General features: G+C 44.2%; 1 protein-coding gene across 1 annotated transcript in view; it reads left to right on the top strand.

Moving 5' to 3' along the window:
- LOC125757840 (phospholipid-transporting ATPase ABCA3-like) overlaps window positions 1-15,306 on the top strand; it is a 31,395-nt gene extending 16,089 nt beyond the window's left edge. The window contains exons 6-8 of the mRNA XM_049414044.1: window positions 669-852; window positions 11,841-12,028; window positions 15,134-15,306. Of these exons, the coding sequence (XP_049270001.1) occupies window positions 669-852; window positions 11,841-12,028; window positions 15,134-15,257 (496 nt within the window). The 3' untranslated portion in view covers window positions 15,258-15,306. The remainder of the gene's footprint in view (window positions 1-668; window positions 853-11,840; window positions 12,029-15,133) is intronic.
- Window positions 15,307-16,265: the final 959 nt, after the last annotated feature.

Here is a 16,265-nt window from a genome sequence, read left to right as displayed (position 1 = left end):
TTTCAAGTAGCTACGCACCAAATCGCTCAACATAGCGTATTGTTAGCGTTCATCGTTATTTTTAGTTTACAAAACATGAACACGTAAAGAAGCAACGCGACGTCAATTTAAGCCCCTGAGGGGATAGTACTAGATGCGAGCGAAGAATGGTTTGTATACTCCATAATGATATAAACAAGCGACTCGAAGTAGACTTTGGACTGATGCGCTAGTAAAAAATTCCAGAATTTACGGGTTTGTCAGTTTACAATCAAGTGTTTTTGCATATAATTACACAATCCAGAAGAGCGCTGCGGTGAATTTCCGGTGAATGAGTTGCAGGTGTGACGGTGTTTATAAGGTGACGCTGGAATGTTGACAATTAATCTTCACGGCGGCAGCTTACCCATTGCACGGTAAGCACGCGACTTAAGGTTTATACCAGTTTATTGAGTCTCGGGGTTGTTCGGGAACTATAAAAACACTAGTAGTAGCGCATTGGTGACTGTATACATTCTTAATCAGGTCCTGGTTAAATGCTGGCTATATCCAGGTACCAGACGAAAAATATCCGGTTTCCTGGCTATATCTATCACATTAAGCGGGGCCTAATTAAGGGTGTACCAATGGAGTGAACGTGCAAGAAAGAAAGACAAGCTTGTCATTTTTATAAACATTCGCTCTCGCAGCTATGGACGAGTACACGCCGTACGCGGCGTGAGTCTCGCGGTGCGTCCGGGGGAATGCATTGGCCTTCTAGGCGCGAATGGAGCCGGGAAGTCCACCACGTTTCGCATGCTGGCTGCTGTCACGAGGCCCTCTGAAGGCGACGCCTATATGAGCCAAGCAGTTCTCTCCAGGGATCCACGTCAAGTAGGTTAACAGCCAAGAGAAAGTACTCGGGATTTTGCAAGCGTGGAACGCACGCCACCCTGTGTTTGTCCGCAAAATAGTTCTGGTCACGCATTGAGCTCACGTATGCTTACCACATCCAGTAATGTTCACAAGTATGGTAGATTGAGCAAGATGATACTGTATGACATCTAAGTCATACTGCTTCTAATATTATTTTATGGGTTTTTACTCACCAAAACCAAGATATAATAATCAGGCATGCCGTATTGGGAGACTGCGGATTATTTAGATTGCCTGGGTTTCTTCAAGGTGCAAACCAATTTAAGTACGTGGCTGTTCGTACAATTCGCCACTATTTGTATAGAGACGCATGGCCGGGAAGAGAACCTGCGTCTGTGAGTTCAGCAGCACGACAGCCTACCATTTAACTACCACGGAGATTGCAATAAATATTTAGAGTTGCTTCACACTCAACGCCAGGACGTCGAAAGGGCCCACGACATCAAGGCGGGACTTCGTCTTCCTCTCCCATCGTGGGCGGGGCTACCAACTTGTCCAGGGGGGAGGGGTTGCTTCGGCTCCCTTAGATTTTAAATTTCAGTTCCGAAAGATTCAAATGAAGTTCTTGTCGTGTCATGCAGGACAAAACAGCGACAAATTGCGAGGTCCGAACAATACTTTCATTGTCTGAGTTCATAGTGCGGAAACGTCGGCAGCATTGTTCAAGAGGCATCTACAAATACTTATTTCTAGTGTGCTCAAATATTATAACGTGTCACATGTGTGGCGTCCTGTATGCGCAGCTTTATACTTCATTCTGAATTAACTTAGTGTGCATATGGCCTTCTACCTTGATGCCATTCAGTGCGCTCTGTACGGTCCTTGTTTATACAGCTTGTTGCAGCTCAACATTTTATTGTTATATACCTGCTTCCAGTTTCATACAAAGATTTTCGTTGAAATACATTCTCAAGAAAGATGCTCAGGATAGCTAATTCTCCTGGGTAGCTGGAGGACGTGACGCCACTTTGCTGCTTACGGACCGTGGCCGGACATTCTAGTCCAGCTTCGTGGCAGACATCCTGCAGTCCTGTGAAAAGAGGCGCAAGCTCCTGGCGTTGTACCATATGCAAACAAATTGCCTCACTGAGCGTCTGAATCGAACTCTCAAAGTCATGCTTGCGAAGTATGTCTCGCGTAGTCTCTTCCTACTACGCTGCTTCGATCCTTTCTCTAACGTTATGTCACATTCGCGTACAATTCATCACCCCATGGTTAGTCCCTATTCTTTTTGCAATGCGGTCGAGAACCAATATTGCCCCTAGACACGTTCATTCCGTTTTACGAAATACTTGCCAGCGAATATGCACTTGACGTCATCACCCGGGCTGCCCACACAAGGGAAATAGCTATTGTTCGACTATTAAGAACCCAAGTGAGCCAACGGCGTTTCTACGACCAACGATATTGAGGCGTGCACTTTGCGCCTGGTTCAATGGTATTGCTGTGGTCTCCGTCTCGTCACGCTGGCGTGTCAGTAAAACTGCCGTCTCATTGCATAGGCACACATGTCGTACTCAGTGCCGCTACTCCCGTGACGTATAAAATTGCACCTATCGCCCCATCTGCTTCGTCTGTCCCACAGCCCAGTAATATCGTGCACGTCGCAGGCTCGCAACATTGCTACTGTCCGAGTGATGTCGACATTTAGAGGTGCCGAGACGCCGCTTCTGCAGCGGAGAATAATATTGCATGCATATTTATTGTGGTCCCTTGGACAACGCCCGTGGGCACCCGACGAAGACGACAAAGAGCTGGTCTCTGCTCTTTCTGTGAGCTGAACAGGTCATTGCGGAAAATTCGGTTTTAAATAACCTTTTCAACGAAATAATAATCCTAATAAAATTAATCTGCAGTACAGTCTCCTCATTTGCGTTACAGCGTATATTCACATTCCGCAGGTGTGGCTGTGTAGCGCAGTGGTTAAAGGGATAATAAACAAAATTTAAAAAAAAAGATTAAAACTTCGAAATTCAACCCACTCAGAAGACGCAACAGTTCCCATGAACATACATTTTTCAACAGTTGGCCGTACTTTTTGGAAGACTTTCAGCGCGCGCGGCGCTGCACATCGACGGCTGCGACGTCCCTTGTACCCGCGGCGGATGCAGGGTACACGTTTTCCTATGTTGATACTTCCCTTTCTCCACCTCTCTTTTACATCACACTCTCCCCCTTCCACGAAGTCGATGAGACATGCCCCACCCTTTAGGAGTTTTGCCCCTCGCGGTAGCATTGTTCACTGCCGGTTCGATTCGTACTGGTTCTAGGAAATTTTGTGGAAGCAAAGCGGATTGGTAGACGTGGGCCATGGCTGGCATCGTTGGCATGACCGTTTACGGAGGCCTTAAACGTCATCCCCACAAGTTCGCGGCACGGCCGCTGTAGAAAAAACGCATTAAATTAATTATTTTTCGCGCATTTGGGCTTGAAGTTATGGTTACATCTATCAATTTCATACATAAACTTTCAACTTGGTTGAAACTCTCGGTGGCAAAATTTTGTTCAGTATTCCTTGAAGGCGTTCGCCTTCGGGTCAAGGGTGCCTAGGTTCGAAAGCGAGCCCCGTGAAGAATGCTTGTGATACATTTACCTCGTTATAGCGATTTGTATTCCTTGACAGAATTACGGACAAGCAGTTTCCTTCTTGAGACGACATAGAAACCCTCATGCGTTTAACAACGCAGCACATGCGACGACGCCAGAGCACCTGATTAGTCCGATGCAATTACACGTCAATTGGACATATTTCGATGAAAATTGGCCATTGAATTCTTTTAACATGCAAGCGTTGGTGTTTAGAAAAAGTGGGGGCGATTTATATTACCAAGTACCCCACCACGTGAAAGCTGTAAGCTCTCCCTAATGGAACCTTCCAGGATTTAGCATTGAAATTCAAAGCTTCATTGCACGGTGTAAGAAAAATAATTTAGGTGTGGACACTCCGCCCGACGGCGCGTCCGCATAATGTTCGCCTCTTTCCTCCTCTCGGCCCCCATGTCGCAGCGCCTCCCACGCAACTGCGGCCGGCGCATGTACTATAGAAGACGAGCTGCGTGCTTAGCGTCTGTAACGGCGTTGCGCACGTGAGAAGTCAGCGAGCAGAAAGACTGCTCACGCGCTCTAAGCAAGACGCCACGCTTGTACGTACGCAACGCTGTTAGGGACGCTATGTGCGTTGGGTGCGCCGTTTATACCGTGGCCGTATGAAAACTCGCCGTTCAGTTGCTCTATCCTCCTCCGCTGTGCGTAAATTACAGCAGCAGCGGTCTAAACAATAAGAACAATTATGTACTTTCTTTTCGGCATCCTTTTTTTTTTTTCTAACGCCGCGCAGCCAATTCCGGCGTTCGCCGCACGTCGCATTTTTCGGTCGCGAGCACGTTCGCGAGAAACGCGGTATGCGTTCCTTGCCCTAGTTGCTAGCGTGCACGGTTAAAAAAAATGCAATGAGGTGGGAAAAAAATGAAGAAAAACGCGCGTTCGCCTCGTCGCAATAGGTTTCTTAAGCCCCTAGTGTGCCTCGATGCGTGCGCCCCCCTTAGGGTGTTGCCATTCTTTGAAGGGGCTGATGCCGCCAAGACGCCATTTTTTGCCCCGCGTCTCGTGCCTCTCAGCGCAGCTGCCGTAGAGCGGTGAGACGCCGGTAAGAAGCCGTGGGCTAAAATATGGCAGCCGCGCCGCAGTAGACGCCGCAGATGTCCTCACCCTGGACAAAACGCGCAACAAAACGCGCATCAAGGCACCCTATTAAGCCCCCATGTCGCAGCGCCCCCCAAGAAACTGCGGCCGGCTCATGTATTAAAGGCGAACATTATCTGGACGCGCTCTCCTTCGCGGCGGGCGGAGAGTGTCCACACCTAAATTATTTTTCTTACACCGTGCTTCATTGAAAGCAAGATGTGTATCATTAATAATGATTGTTGGGTCTTTAAGCCCAAAAACCAGGATATGATTATGAGCGAGGCCTTAGGGGTGCGCTCTGGAAATTTGGACGATTTGGTTTTCTAACGCAGACCTAAATGTAAGTCCACGGGCCCCTATAGCATTTCGCTTCCATTAAATTGCGGCGGCCGTGACCGTGATGCGATCCCCGGACATCCGGGTTAGCCTCTGAGCACCATGACCACTAGACCACCGTGGCGGGTCAGATGTGGATCCTTGAATGTACCATGCAACCTACCACAGGAGAGCTGTCAGCTGTTCCCAAATTGTGCACGAGGAGTCAGGCGCGTAGCCAGGATTTTTTTTTTCTGGGGGGGGGGGGGGGCATGGCCTAATTGTTCGAAAGAAAGCCTTTCCATGGGAAAAAGAAAAAAAAGTTGCCCAGGAAATAGAAGGCGGGACGAATTTGCTGACAAGAGTATTCGTTCAGTTCACACTTCTGTGTTAAGAAAAAACGCACGGAATTCAAAGCACTACCAGTGCAATACTGTGACTGTCGCTAAGAGCTCGTAAACTGTTGCGCGTAAGAGACGAAGACAAGACCAATACGAAGAATGCAGTGACACACACGGAGCTCAAATTAAATTGAGTTTGCGTTCCGGGTGTGTCAGTGTGTTCTCGTCTTCGTCTTTTACGTTCAACAGTTTAGAGCAACGAGAAGTGTGTCGAAACCACCTGCGATCGTTCACAAAAAAATTGGTAGATATTGGTGGGGATCACACGGAATTTTAGTAATCATGAATAAAAGTTCTCCAACAGTAATGAACAAAATGCTTTTTGTTTCAATAACATCGTTTAAGTGTTACAAAAGTTACAGGCAATTCTTAATGCCTCACTCCGTATAAAAGTTTTCGAAGTGACAGCTGCGTCACTGAAAACAAGACAAAACCACAATAAACTGAAGTAGTTGGTTCGCGGCTAAAAATTCTTAGAGCAGCGGAACTGGAAAATCGAGGGACAAAGAGAGGACATACAAATAATCTCGTTTTTCGAGGATTCGAAATAAAGCGGTTGTCAGAACGCCTAGCCAATCGCAAAACTGTCAACTTCTCAACGGATTACATAGAGCCCTCGAAGAGCACAGTGTACGTTTAGTTTTTCATATATCTATGTTTTTAGTCTGACGAAGTGGAATCGATAATGCCCACACACGCCAACTTGTCGTTTCAAATCGTGTTCAGAAAAAGTTTGTAGGCCGCTAAAGAAAGTTGCGAAAGGTTTATTCTTTTCCTCTCATTTCATTTCGGATGAATCATTCACTTGCATTTCTTATTTTTCAGCACAATTGCATGGTAACATGTTTTCATTTGTCTGCTACATTCTCTGCTACAAGCTGGGCTTGTTGCGCATACAGTCTGTAGTGTCGGCACACAGCAAGACAACTTATAGGTGTTAATACGAATCATGTCATTGTTTTTAAAGCATGCTTTATGAGCGTGGTCTTGGCTTGTTCTTTTGAAAGTTATGTATAGAGCCAGCCCACGGGATTCCACCAAATATCTGACAAGCTACGGCTGTTCGTGACAGCCATTATCGACGGCTTCCGCAAAATTGTTTCGTCTAGTTTTAAAGAACGCTGCCTTTTAAGATAGCTCATTTTGTGTACCCTTGCCACTAGCAGCAATCCGGAAGATGTTTTGGTTCTTGCGCAAAAAAATTCCGGTTCGCTCTAGGAAAAAGCACGTGAACAAAATATGGATAGTGAAGCACTGCGAAAGGACAACACCAAAGCGTTTCGTTTATTTTGTGCTTAGCATCCCCGGAGCCCTAGCAACTATGGAGCAAGCTTTCGAGGCACAAACTTCCGCCTTCCTCACTTAGCCTCCCTGCTTTTGGACTGGCGGCGAATGTCACAGAAAGCAGAACAGAAGCATAAAGGACGTAAGGACCTCTGAACAGGCCTTTTTGACAGGTGCAGGGTATTGCGGCTTTGCGAGCATTTTATTCCGCGGTTTCGTACGTCAACGAGTCACGACGCACTGCGCCTGCTTTTTTAGTGTAAAAGTTACCCTGAGAGACGCCGCTTGCTAATATACGAGTGAGTGCGTACCAGGGTTGCCACTGACTTTCGAGTAAATGTCGCCAAACGACGAGCAAAAAGTCGCCAAAGTCGCCATTTTTTTTACAAATTTCGCCAAAAATGTCGCCATTCTACTATGTGCGGCATACCTAGTAACAAAAATTTCCACTCACATATAGCCCCTTAGAATACAGTACCATCCAAGACTCTTAGATTATATCGACATTTCTCAATATCAGTCGTATCGCCCGCATCACCATGGGAGTACATGACACTGCTTCTCCGACTAGCCGCAAGATGTGCGTAGTGGCGCAAGGATGAATGAATGAAACGCTCATGATATCCTTACATCCCTGTCCGCTCGTTTCAAAGGTAAAAGTGTGGTAAACCTTGGGCGAAAACCGTGAAAGCATTGTTTGTAGGCAGCTTTGCGTACCCTTATATGAAATAAAGGGATTAAAAGGTTTATTGAAGGCAACACGGCAGAGTTCTTACAGGAACCGATCATTAGTGAGTCTTACACCTTTTCAGTGTGAATTAATATGATACCGGACGCCACCGACCCTTCCTTATAGTCACTTATATCTACATGCGTCAATCCGATGCGTTATTAATGAACAAGTAGACAATGTAAAATGTTATATAGCAATTCTTTCATTGCACACGCTCACTGAGAACAGTGGAAAATGCCTCAATAAAATATTTTTATTGCACAAATAGCCGCGTATCCGCCTCCAAAACAGTCTTTACGAGCTGAATTGGGGGTACTGCAACAGTGAATAAGCCGCCAAGCTATTCAGAACAGTTGGAGCTCTGGCGGAACAAATGGTCGGAACACGCGGCCAACCCGTCGTCTAGCCCTTTCAGAAGCGAAACTTCAGAGAAGCTTAAAGCACCTAAAGGCATAAACTTATAGCCAAACACTGCTCCCTCGCGGTTTGCAAGGCAGTCCACTGACTTACATTTTGCTAAAATGTCGCTGGGGGATGTTCCAGTACCTCCTGCATCTAGATGGGATCCCGGACTAAGGATCCCACTCACCGATCTTCTCACAGAACATCAAATAAACGTTTTATTCTCTCTCTGGATGAATTGAGGAGATACACACGAGTTACAGGACGGACATACCGAATGACGCGTGATGTGCACATTCTACTCGTGGGTCTAAAACCAAGAAAAATACAGAGAATGTTGCCGCTCAATCGTTGGGAAGACACTGAGTTTAGGATGCATAAGTCAGTAGGGACCTAAGCCGAAAATCGCCAAAAATTCGCCATGTCGCCATTCATAATTTTAGGTCGCCACGGGCCTCTCAAATTCGCCAATTTGGCGAAAAGTAGCCACCATTGGCAACCCTGGTGCGTACTGCCGTAAACACCGCATAGACCGCATAGGTTTGCCTAAACGCAATGTCTCTGGTGTTTTATTTTTCCTCTCTTCTAAAGAAGGGCTGACAGTACAACTAGTCTTCCTAGCTGCAGTTTCATAATTAGCGTTTGAAGCTCGCAAATGTCTGTGTCTCCAAGCGCCTCTAGGTGAAATTCACAGCGGCAGCATTAGGACGGAGCCCTAAGTTACTTACATTATACTGTAACTGCATTCAGAATCCTTAAAGACATTTGGTTGGCTGTTCGGGTATGCACAGGCCCTTCTATTCGCAATGTAGGCTGCTTGCAATTTTTTTTTGCCAAAATGTGGTATGCTTATGACCTATTTATCACCGACCAATAGCTTTGTAATGAGGCCTTACACAGCAGACACCACAGTCTAATTTTCGCCTGTTGTGAACTGTATGCGCATATAGAGCAGTAACTTGCAGCAGTGGTTCATAAAGGTTGTTTTGAGGTGGCAGGCACAAGTAAAATTTTCAGAACAAAGGATACCTGACCGCGTAAAGTGATTATTACAACCTATATACCGGGTATCATAGCTATCTTTAGCCAAGGCTTAAAAACTACAATATTAGAGGCAGGCGAGTGAAATCAGTTGCAAATTGCTGGCAGCCACCTTGCGCACAACGGACAATCTTCTGTTTTGTAATCAACTAATTTGTTAATTACGATTATTTAACTAAATTGCTAAATATTGACTTTAGGCAAGAAATGCGGCATGCAGAGTTCGAAAGCGTCTTCAGAAACCCCAATTGCATTATTTGCGATAAAGAAAGTCTCACGTATACAGTGCAGGGCAGTATCGAAGATACATGTATCCTAGATACTATCTTAGATACTCTTTGGGTATCTTGTATCTGTATCGCGATACATCTCGCAAAACGAGTACCTGTATCTGTATTTCCGATACATTCAGTAATGTACCGAGTATCTAAAGATACAAGATACTGCTATAGAAACACCACCGTGCGAAACAATACACTTCGGCTGGACTCTGCTTCTCAAGCTGATACTGTTACCGCTAAGCCACCCGAATAAAACTAACGACAGTGAAAATTTTTTTTCGGCCAGCATGCTCCAGCGAGCACAGGTCATTAGGCCTACGAGTCCCCATTGGTGAAGCAGAGTCACGTGATGGCGCTCGAGCCACGTCGACAAAAACAAGTGCGCGAGTGTGTACGCTCAGCCGACCTTTTGTTTTCTCAATGGTTATTTTTTTTTCTTTATAGTAGAATCGGTGCCATGACACTTGCTAGTAGCCACTACAGTAAAACCTCGGTGATACGAATCTCGCGGGGTTACTAAAAATATTCGTATCATCCGAAGTTTGTATCACCAGGAAACATGGAAAATCAGTATGCGACAAAAGGAAGTTGGCATACGCTTTGATTTAGTGTTTTTCAGGGCCACAGCGACGTCATTAACAGCTCCGAATGATTGCCAGTAAAGTTTTTCGACGTCTACGATCATACTCGTACTCGTAAATATACGGCGCATGCGCGCCTGTGTAATTAATGAACAACATGTGCCCCGTGACCGTTAGTAGCCCCTTCCTAATCTTACTACGCTTTTCCGCAAGACACCAGAGTACTGCGGCGAAAAGAAGCGCTTTGCACACGACAGATAGAGGCCAAACTCTTTCGCCAAGACCCTCAGCTTCGTCTCTTGGGGTCTTCGTCCACCTTTATGGGACTTCATGACGGACCCGTAGCCCAGGTTTCAGTCTTATTTCATAGAACGTCTGATTGTGGGGACATGTCTTGCATCGACGTGGCAGGCACGTGTTAACACAGTACAAAGACGCTGCTGCCTCGAGCACAGGAGCACGAGTCAACGCGTCGGGGGAAAAAAAAAGCTCGACGTCAACGTCATCTGTAGCCTAAACTCGAAGGACGCCTAAAGGCCTCCAAGATTCGCGCTTACTATCTCGGAGGCAACGACGCACCGTTCATGGTCGCGCAGCGCGCATGCCCGCGCCCGCGTGTGACTGCCGGGTCTTCCGCGACAGCACGGGCAGCACCTGTTCGTACCTGTGCGCTATCGTACGTTCGTATCAAACGTAACAGGGTGCAAATCGGTTGCCAACAACCGTACTCCAATACATTGCAGGATAATGGGCCTTGGCCGGGACCACAAAAAAATTCGTATCACCCCGAAATTCGTACGAGCCGTGATCGTATCACCGAGGTTTCACTGTATACTGTGCTGCGTACTCGAATGCGTGCGGCGTATTTCGCTCAAATTCTCATGCCCCTGTAGTGTCGTTACCGAAGTTTGTCTTGCATGGTGCTTCGTTGCAACGTATCAAGGATGCAAGAAAGGAATTGCTTTGTGTCTTGCGGCTTTCATACATCAGCGATTTCAGAGATCTCGTGGATGTAAGCTTGACTTGCACAAGATGACATTCACTTATATGCAAATGAGATTCTAACAACCATCGCACCATTGGTGCCGAAGCTAGATGCAATAGAACAAGCATTTACGTAAGAGAAGCTATTTTGGCGTACTGCATCTTTGTTCTCCCTGCTAAACTATTCAAGAAGTTATTTTAATGATAATTTGATTTTTTGCACAACTGCTCTCCTTGCTGTCCTCCGTTTGCATCCCATACATTATCCAGGCCTCTGTATACTTTTTCCCGTCTGTTTACTATAATATGTCTTTTGGTATGTGTCCCTAATTCCTTCTCTTCTTTATTCCTATTTTTGAACTGCATTTCTGCATCATTTCTGCTATTTACATATCTACATTCCGTGTCAGTTTACTGTTATGTCAAGGTGATGTTGAGGACAAAGATAAAATAATCTCAGCATGCCCAGAGTATAGATTAACAAAAAGCCTGCTTATGATTCAGTAAACTAGCGAAATTCAGTTTGGATTATAATAATGGAAATGATGAGAAAGAATCTTAGATTTTAGGATGGGGACTTGAGAAACATAATACAAAGTACTCCTTTTTTTTCATTAGCGTCCCCACGAGCCCTTTTAGCCCTTTTATTTTTTTCCCCTGGGCACTGAGTTTTTTCATTGTCTAACCTTAACATGCAAGTTGATGTTACATCATGCTTTATTTTGATAGCTTTTAAGGGTGCCGCCCGTATCGTGTTTATAGAGGGTGGGAACCAAATATTTACAAAAAAGGGGTTAACCTCAACTGAATAATACCAACGACATGGTTTACCATCATGTGGCTCTCGTTTGAGTATTTTTATATTGCGCCTAATTCGTTAAAAACTAAGGCGAATTAATAATTAATATCACATTTCTGGTATTCACTTTAGGGAAATGACTGTCATCGTGGACATCATAACCCGTTAAGAAAATGTGGGCAGAAGAAGCTTATTAAGGCATGTGAAATTGTGCACATCAGAGCGTTGGGTGAAATGCGAATGTGCGATGGAGCTTCTTCGTTTGAAAATCTACCAGATTGGGTTCTTACATTTTTGCGATACACACCCACCAGACTTCAGCATTTGTATTGTTAACATCCAACAAACCTGCAACTATGCACTTCTATGAATGCATGTTAAACATTGTGCTATTACAAATTCCTACGAACGATTGAACAATAATTTGCTTTTATACTGCAGTGGCAGTCAGCGATCGGCTACTGCTCGCAGACCGACGGGCTCCTGGACAGTTTGACCGCAAGAGAGTACCTACGCCTGATTGCGAGGCTGCGCGGTGTGCCTGAAGGCGAGATTTCGCATCTTGTGGATTACCTGCTCTACACGTTCAGACTGTCAGGCCACGCAAGGCGAAAGTGCGGGACTTATAGGTGAGAAACGTTTCACTGAAAGTTGCATTTAGGAGGATTATTTCTTTGGCTATTACACACGAAAAAAAAAAGGTTCCCGCGAGACATGAATTTTGAAGATAGGTTAATGTTTCCAGGGCTTTCTTTATCAGTCGATAGCTATAGCACGCAATCAAGCATTTCCGAATAATAAAAGTCAGTTTATCGACCTCCCTAAAGCGGAAAGTTTACAACCACCGTATATGGGCATCAGCTAGTAGCATATAGGGCGGAAAATTCCAGGATAAGAAACTCGAGAAGTATTTTTAAGAACCACGCAACATATGATGGAATGTAAAGTGATAGGCCTAAAATTAAGAGCGAGGCAAACAACAGAGCAGATTAGAGAAGAAGCAGGGGTAGCTGACATTAGGAAGAAAAGTGGACCTTGGAATGTCACGCAGTGCGAGCGACAGGTAACCTATGGTCAATTAGAGCGCCGCAATACCAAGGGATGCGAGACGTAGCCGAGGACGGTAGGGGGCTTCATGGAGTGACGAAATCAGGAAGTTCGCAGGCATAAAATGGAACCACACTTACAAAATGAATTTAGACACTCTATAGAGTGTCTAAAAATTACTTTAGACAGTCTATGCACTGCCTAAATACATTTTTGTAAAGTTGCAGCTCGCACAGCATATGTTAAAGGGACACTAAAGAAAAGCGCTTTGTCGCGCATTAATAAATTACAATTTCACAATACTGACAACACCACTCTTACCGTGAGACGACGCTTAGTAAGCGAGGAAACACGCGAAAAGAAGATGCGGGTAGCGACGCCGCCTTGAAATTTCCGTACCGAACGCTGTGACGTCATAGATTTTGACGGAGTCTACTAGGCCATACGTAGCTCCCAATCGGTAAAAATGAAGTGCATTATCCTCCAAGGGTGCCACAGACTTAGTATACAAAGTTTCAGGGAATTTTGTTGAGCCAATGCTGCCGAAATGCGAAAAATACTTTGAAATTCGTGACTTCGCGCGCGGATATTGCGGCGCGATACTTCGAAATGGGACTCTGACCTTCATTTTCTCCTCGATTAATAAACGTATGGTGGTGAAAGTAATGACATTAATTTCGCAAAGTACAAATGATCAACCTAAACCTACTCGTTGTTCCACTTTAGTGTCGCTTTAAGTTTGCGCATTATTGAGAAAATCCTTCGTCCTGCAGTGGACAACAAATAAGCTGAAAGTGATGATAGCACATTGATGAAAATACCGCATATATACGTCGCTGTAAAATGCCTACAAAGGCTTCATTGGCTCTTTTGATACTTATGAAAGTACTTATCGAGTTAGATTATGTATTATGATCAACAAATTACATATCATTATTTGAGTTCGGATTTCAAAAAAAAAGAAATCCACTGAGTTAGCACTACTAATCATCAAAGAAAAATTTGTTGAAAACATTTAGGAGAAGCAGTTTACCGGTTGAGATATTCTGAGATTTAAAGAAGACGTTTGACTCTGTTACTCATAGCATATTACTAGCTGAGTTACCTTAATATGGGCTGAGGGGCTAGGCCCATCTCTTAATAAAGAGCTATCTAGAAAATCGCAAACAGTATGTAGCAGTAAACAGCTGTTCTTCAGACCACAATCTAATCACTACGGGAGTTCCACAGGGCTGGATAATGGATCCCCTTTATTTGTTTTCTATGTTAATGACATCTGCAATATACCCCACACTGAGGAAACAGTATATTTCGCTGATGACACAAACGTATTTTTTCGCAGTAGAAGTTTAGAAGATGCCGGAATAGAAGCAAATATATGGCTGAGAGAGCTTTCCCTGTGGTGAGATGCAAATGAGTTACAGTGAAACACGAAAAAAAAACCACTAAATATGTGATTTTCAGAGCTCGAAATTCGCGCATAAATACTACTTTCAACCTACGTTTTCAAGACTCATTGCTTGAAAAGACGAGCAGTATTAAATTTTTGGGAGTATTTTTTCAAGAACATTTATCGTAGAATGACCACATATCTCACCTCTAAAACAAACGATCTCGTACAATTGGTGCACCGTGGCAAAGTAGGATCTTTAATTACAAACAGACTGAAACCAATTATATATCATGCTCTAGCTCAGTCACATCTGCACTATTGCTTATTGATCTGGGGATCTACTACGAAAACTAATTTAAGTAAACTAGAAATTTTGCAAAATAGAGCCGTTCGTGCTCTTGAACGCACCCCTTTCAATGATACCACGTCTCCATATAAAGTTAAGTATAAACTAGTTCCACCAAGTCTTCTTTACACAGAGAAGCTCTCACTTAATATGTTCATGCAAATTAAAGAAAACTGGAGAAATTTGAGTCCAGCTATCTTCAAACGACCGCAGACCGCAGCCTACGTGTGATCAACTATAAACTAACTAAGAGCAGAACAAATTACAGGACGCAATGCTTGAGATACAAAATGCCTAGGCTCTTAAATTCAAACAAACAACTGTTAGATATAATAAAAGAATCGTCCTCTTTAACAGTGTATAAAAGAAAAATCTGCGAATATCGTTAAATGTGTTGCACATTGTTGTGTTTTCAGTGCCAACGACTGCAGGCGGAATAATATGTTGTATTGTTCCTTATGCTACTTCCGTCACTTATGTTATTTATTCTACTAATGTTAATCATGTTTATTATGTTGTTTATGTTACTCCATCATGTGTTTAGTGTCTACATAAGCTGTTCTTTTTTATTTTAATTATGTTGCTTCGCCGAGCACTGATTGTACAGGGGTCAGGGCCTCAGTCAGCCGCATGCTCGCGCCTTTAGCCCGCACCCCTTTGGTTTTCTGTAAGAAAACTATCAAATATGCTAATAAAAAAATTTAGTCGCTGGCGCAAGTGTATAATGGATACAATATTTACGGGGTTGTCTTCGCGGAATGTAATACCTTCTCGCGCTCTTGGTGCACGATTGTTGGAACACCCATTCTCTCTAAAAAAACTAAAAAAAAACTGACTAGATTATTGCGCATACACGAAACATTGTTTACTCTTGATATGCGGCCTCTTGCTGTCTTCCTCTTGGGCCTCGCGAATATTCATTCTTTCGTGGATTTGGCTTTTGCTCAGTGGTGGCAACCGGCGGAAGCTATCCGTGGCAGCCGCACTGATTGGCCAACCACGTGTGGTGTTTCTGGACGAGCCTTCGGCCGGCGTCGATGTGCTGGCGCGTAGGGATATCCTGGCGCACTGAGAGCCATCAGTGGCACCTGCGGAACTGCCGTTGTCATGACGTCCCACAGGTAGGATTGCGCGTTAAAAACTCGTAACCTCAGTGCATTCACCGCGAAATCTCAGCACCCCGCGAGTTGCTGCAGGTCGCGGTTGCCGTAGGGTACATTCGAAAAGGAGCCGGAGCCCTAGCTAAATGTAGCCAATATATCCAAGCTCATTAAATCTTATCGCCATATTTGTAGCCCAATGGTAGAAAAGACGTATTACAACATAATTTTTACTACTGAACAATGAACAATATCGTTTTCAATACGCAAGAAAAAATAGAAAGAATAGCACAGTTTTTTTCTCACCTTGCTTGGTCTTCAAGCCATAAGCAAGCTGCAATTAAATGAACAAATTATAAGTTCCATGCGCCTGCATAGTGTCTATGTAGAAGAGACAGAGTAATTGCCAGAGACAAAGTAAGATTGGAACGTTGCAGACAACGAGTCAGTAGGAACATGAATTGTAGAAGCAGGTGGTGCTTGAAGGCGCCAATCGAAAATTAGTAGTTACAATAATGCCAGTTCAGCATCAGGTGGTGATATATCATAACTCTCTTTTGGAAGGGCGCCTGAGGTAAGGTGCCTCGGTGAGTTTAACTCATCCCCTGACGAAGGGAGGACCCCTCCCGAAACTGTTGGGAAATAAATATTGAAATCACTGTTGACAACGCTTCCGTTGTGGTATACCAATTATTCGAAGAGAACTGGCCCATTTAATCAATAACATACACTGCTATATATATATATATATATATATATATATATATATATATATATATATATATATATATATATATATATATATATATATATATATATATATATACCGGGTGTCCCAGCTTTCTTTAGCAAAGGGTTAAAAATACAATATTAGAGGCGGGCGAGCGAAATCACTGAAGCAAAGTTTGAGATTGGGCTAGTTGGTAATCCATCTTCAACAACCAGCGCAGAACGGACCAGGGCTAAGAAAGGGAACATAG

This window comes from Rhipicephalus sanguineus, chromosome 3, assembly GCF_013339695.2.
Source record: "Rhipicephalus sanguineus isolate Rsan-2018 chromosome 3, BIME_Rsan_1.4, whole genome shotgun sequence".
In the NCBI taxonomy this organism is placed as follows: Eukaryota; Metazoa; Arthropoda; class Arachnida; order Ixodida; family Ixodidae; genus Rhipicephalus; species Rhipicephalus sanguineus.
The sequence above is the reverse complement of the archived record's forward strand: the minus strand, read 5'-3'. Positions and strand labels throughout refer to the sequence as shown.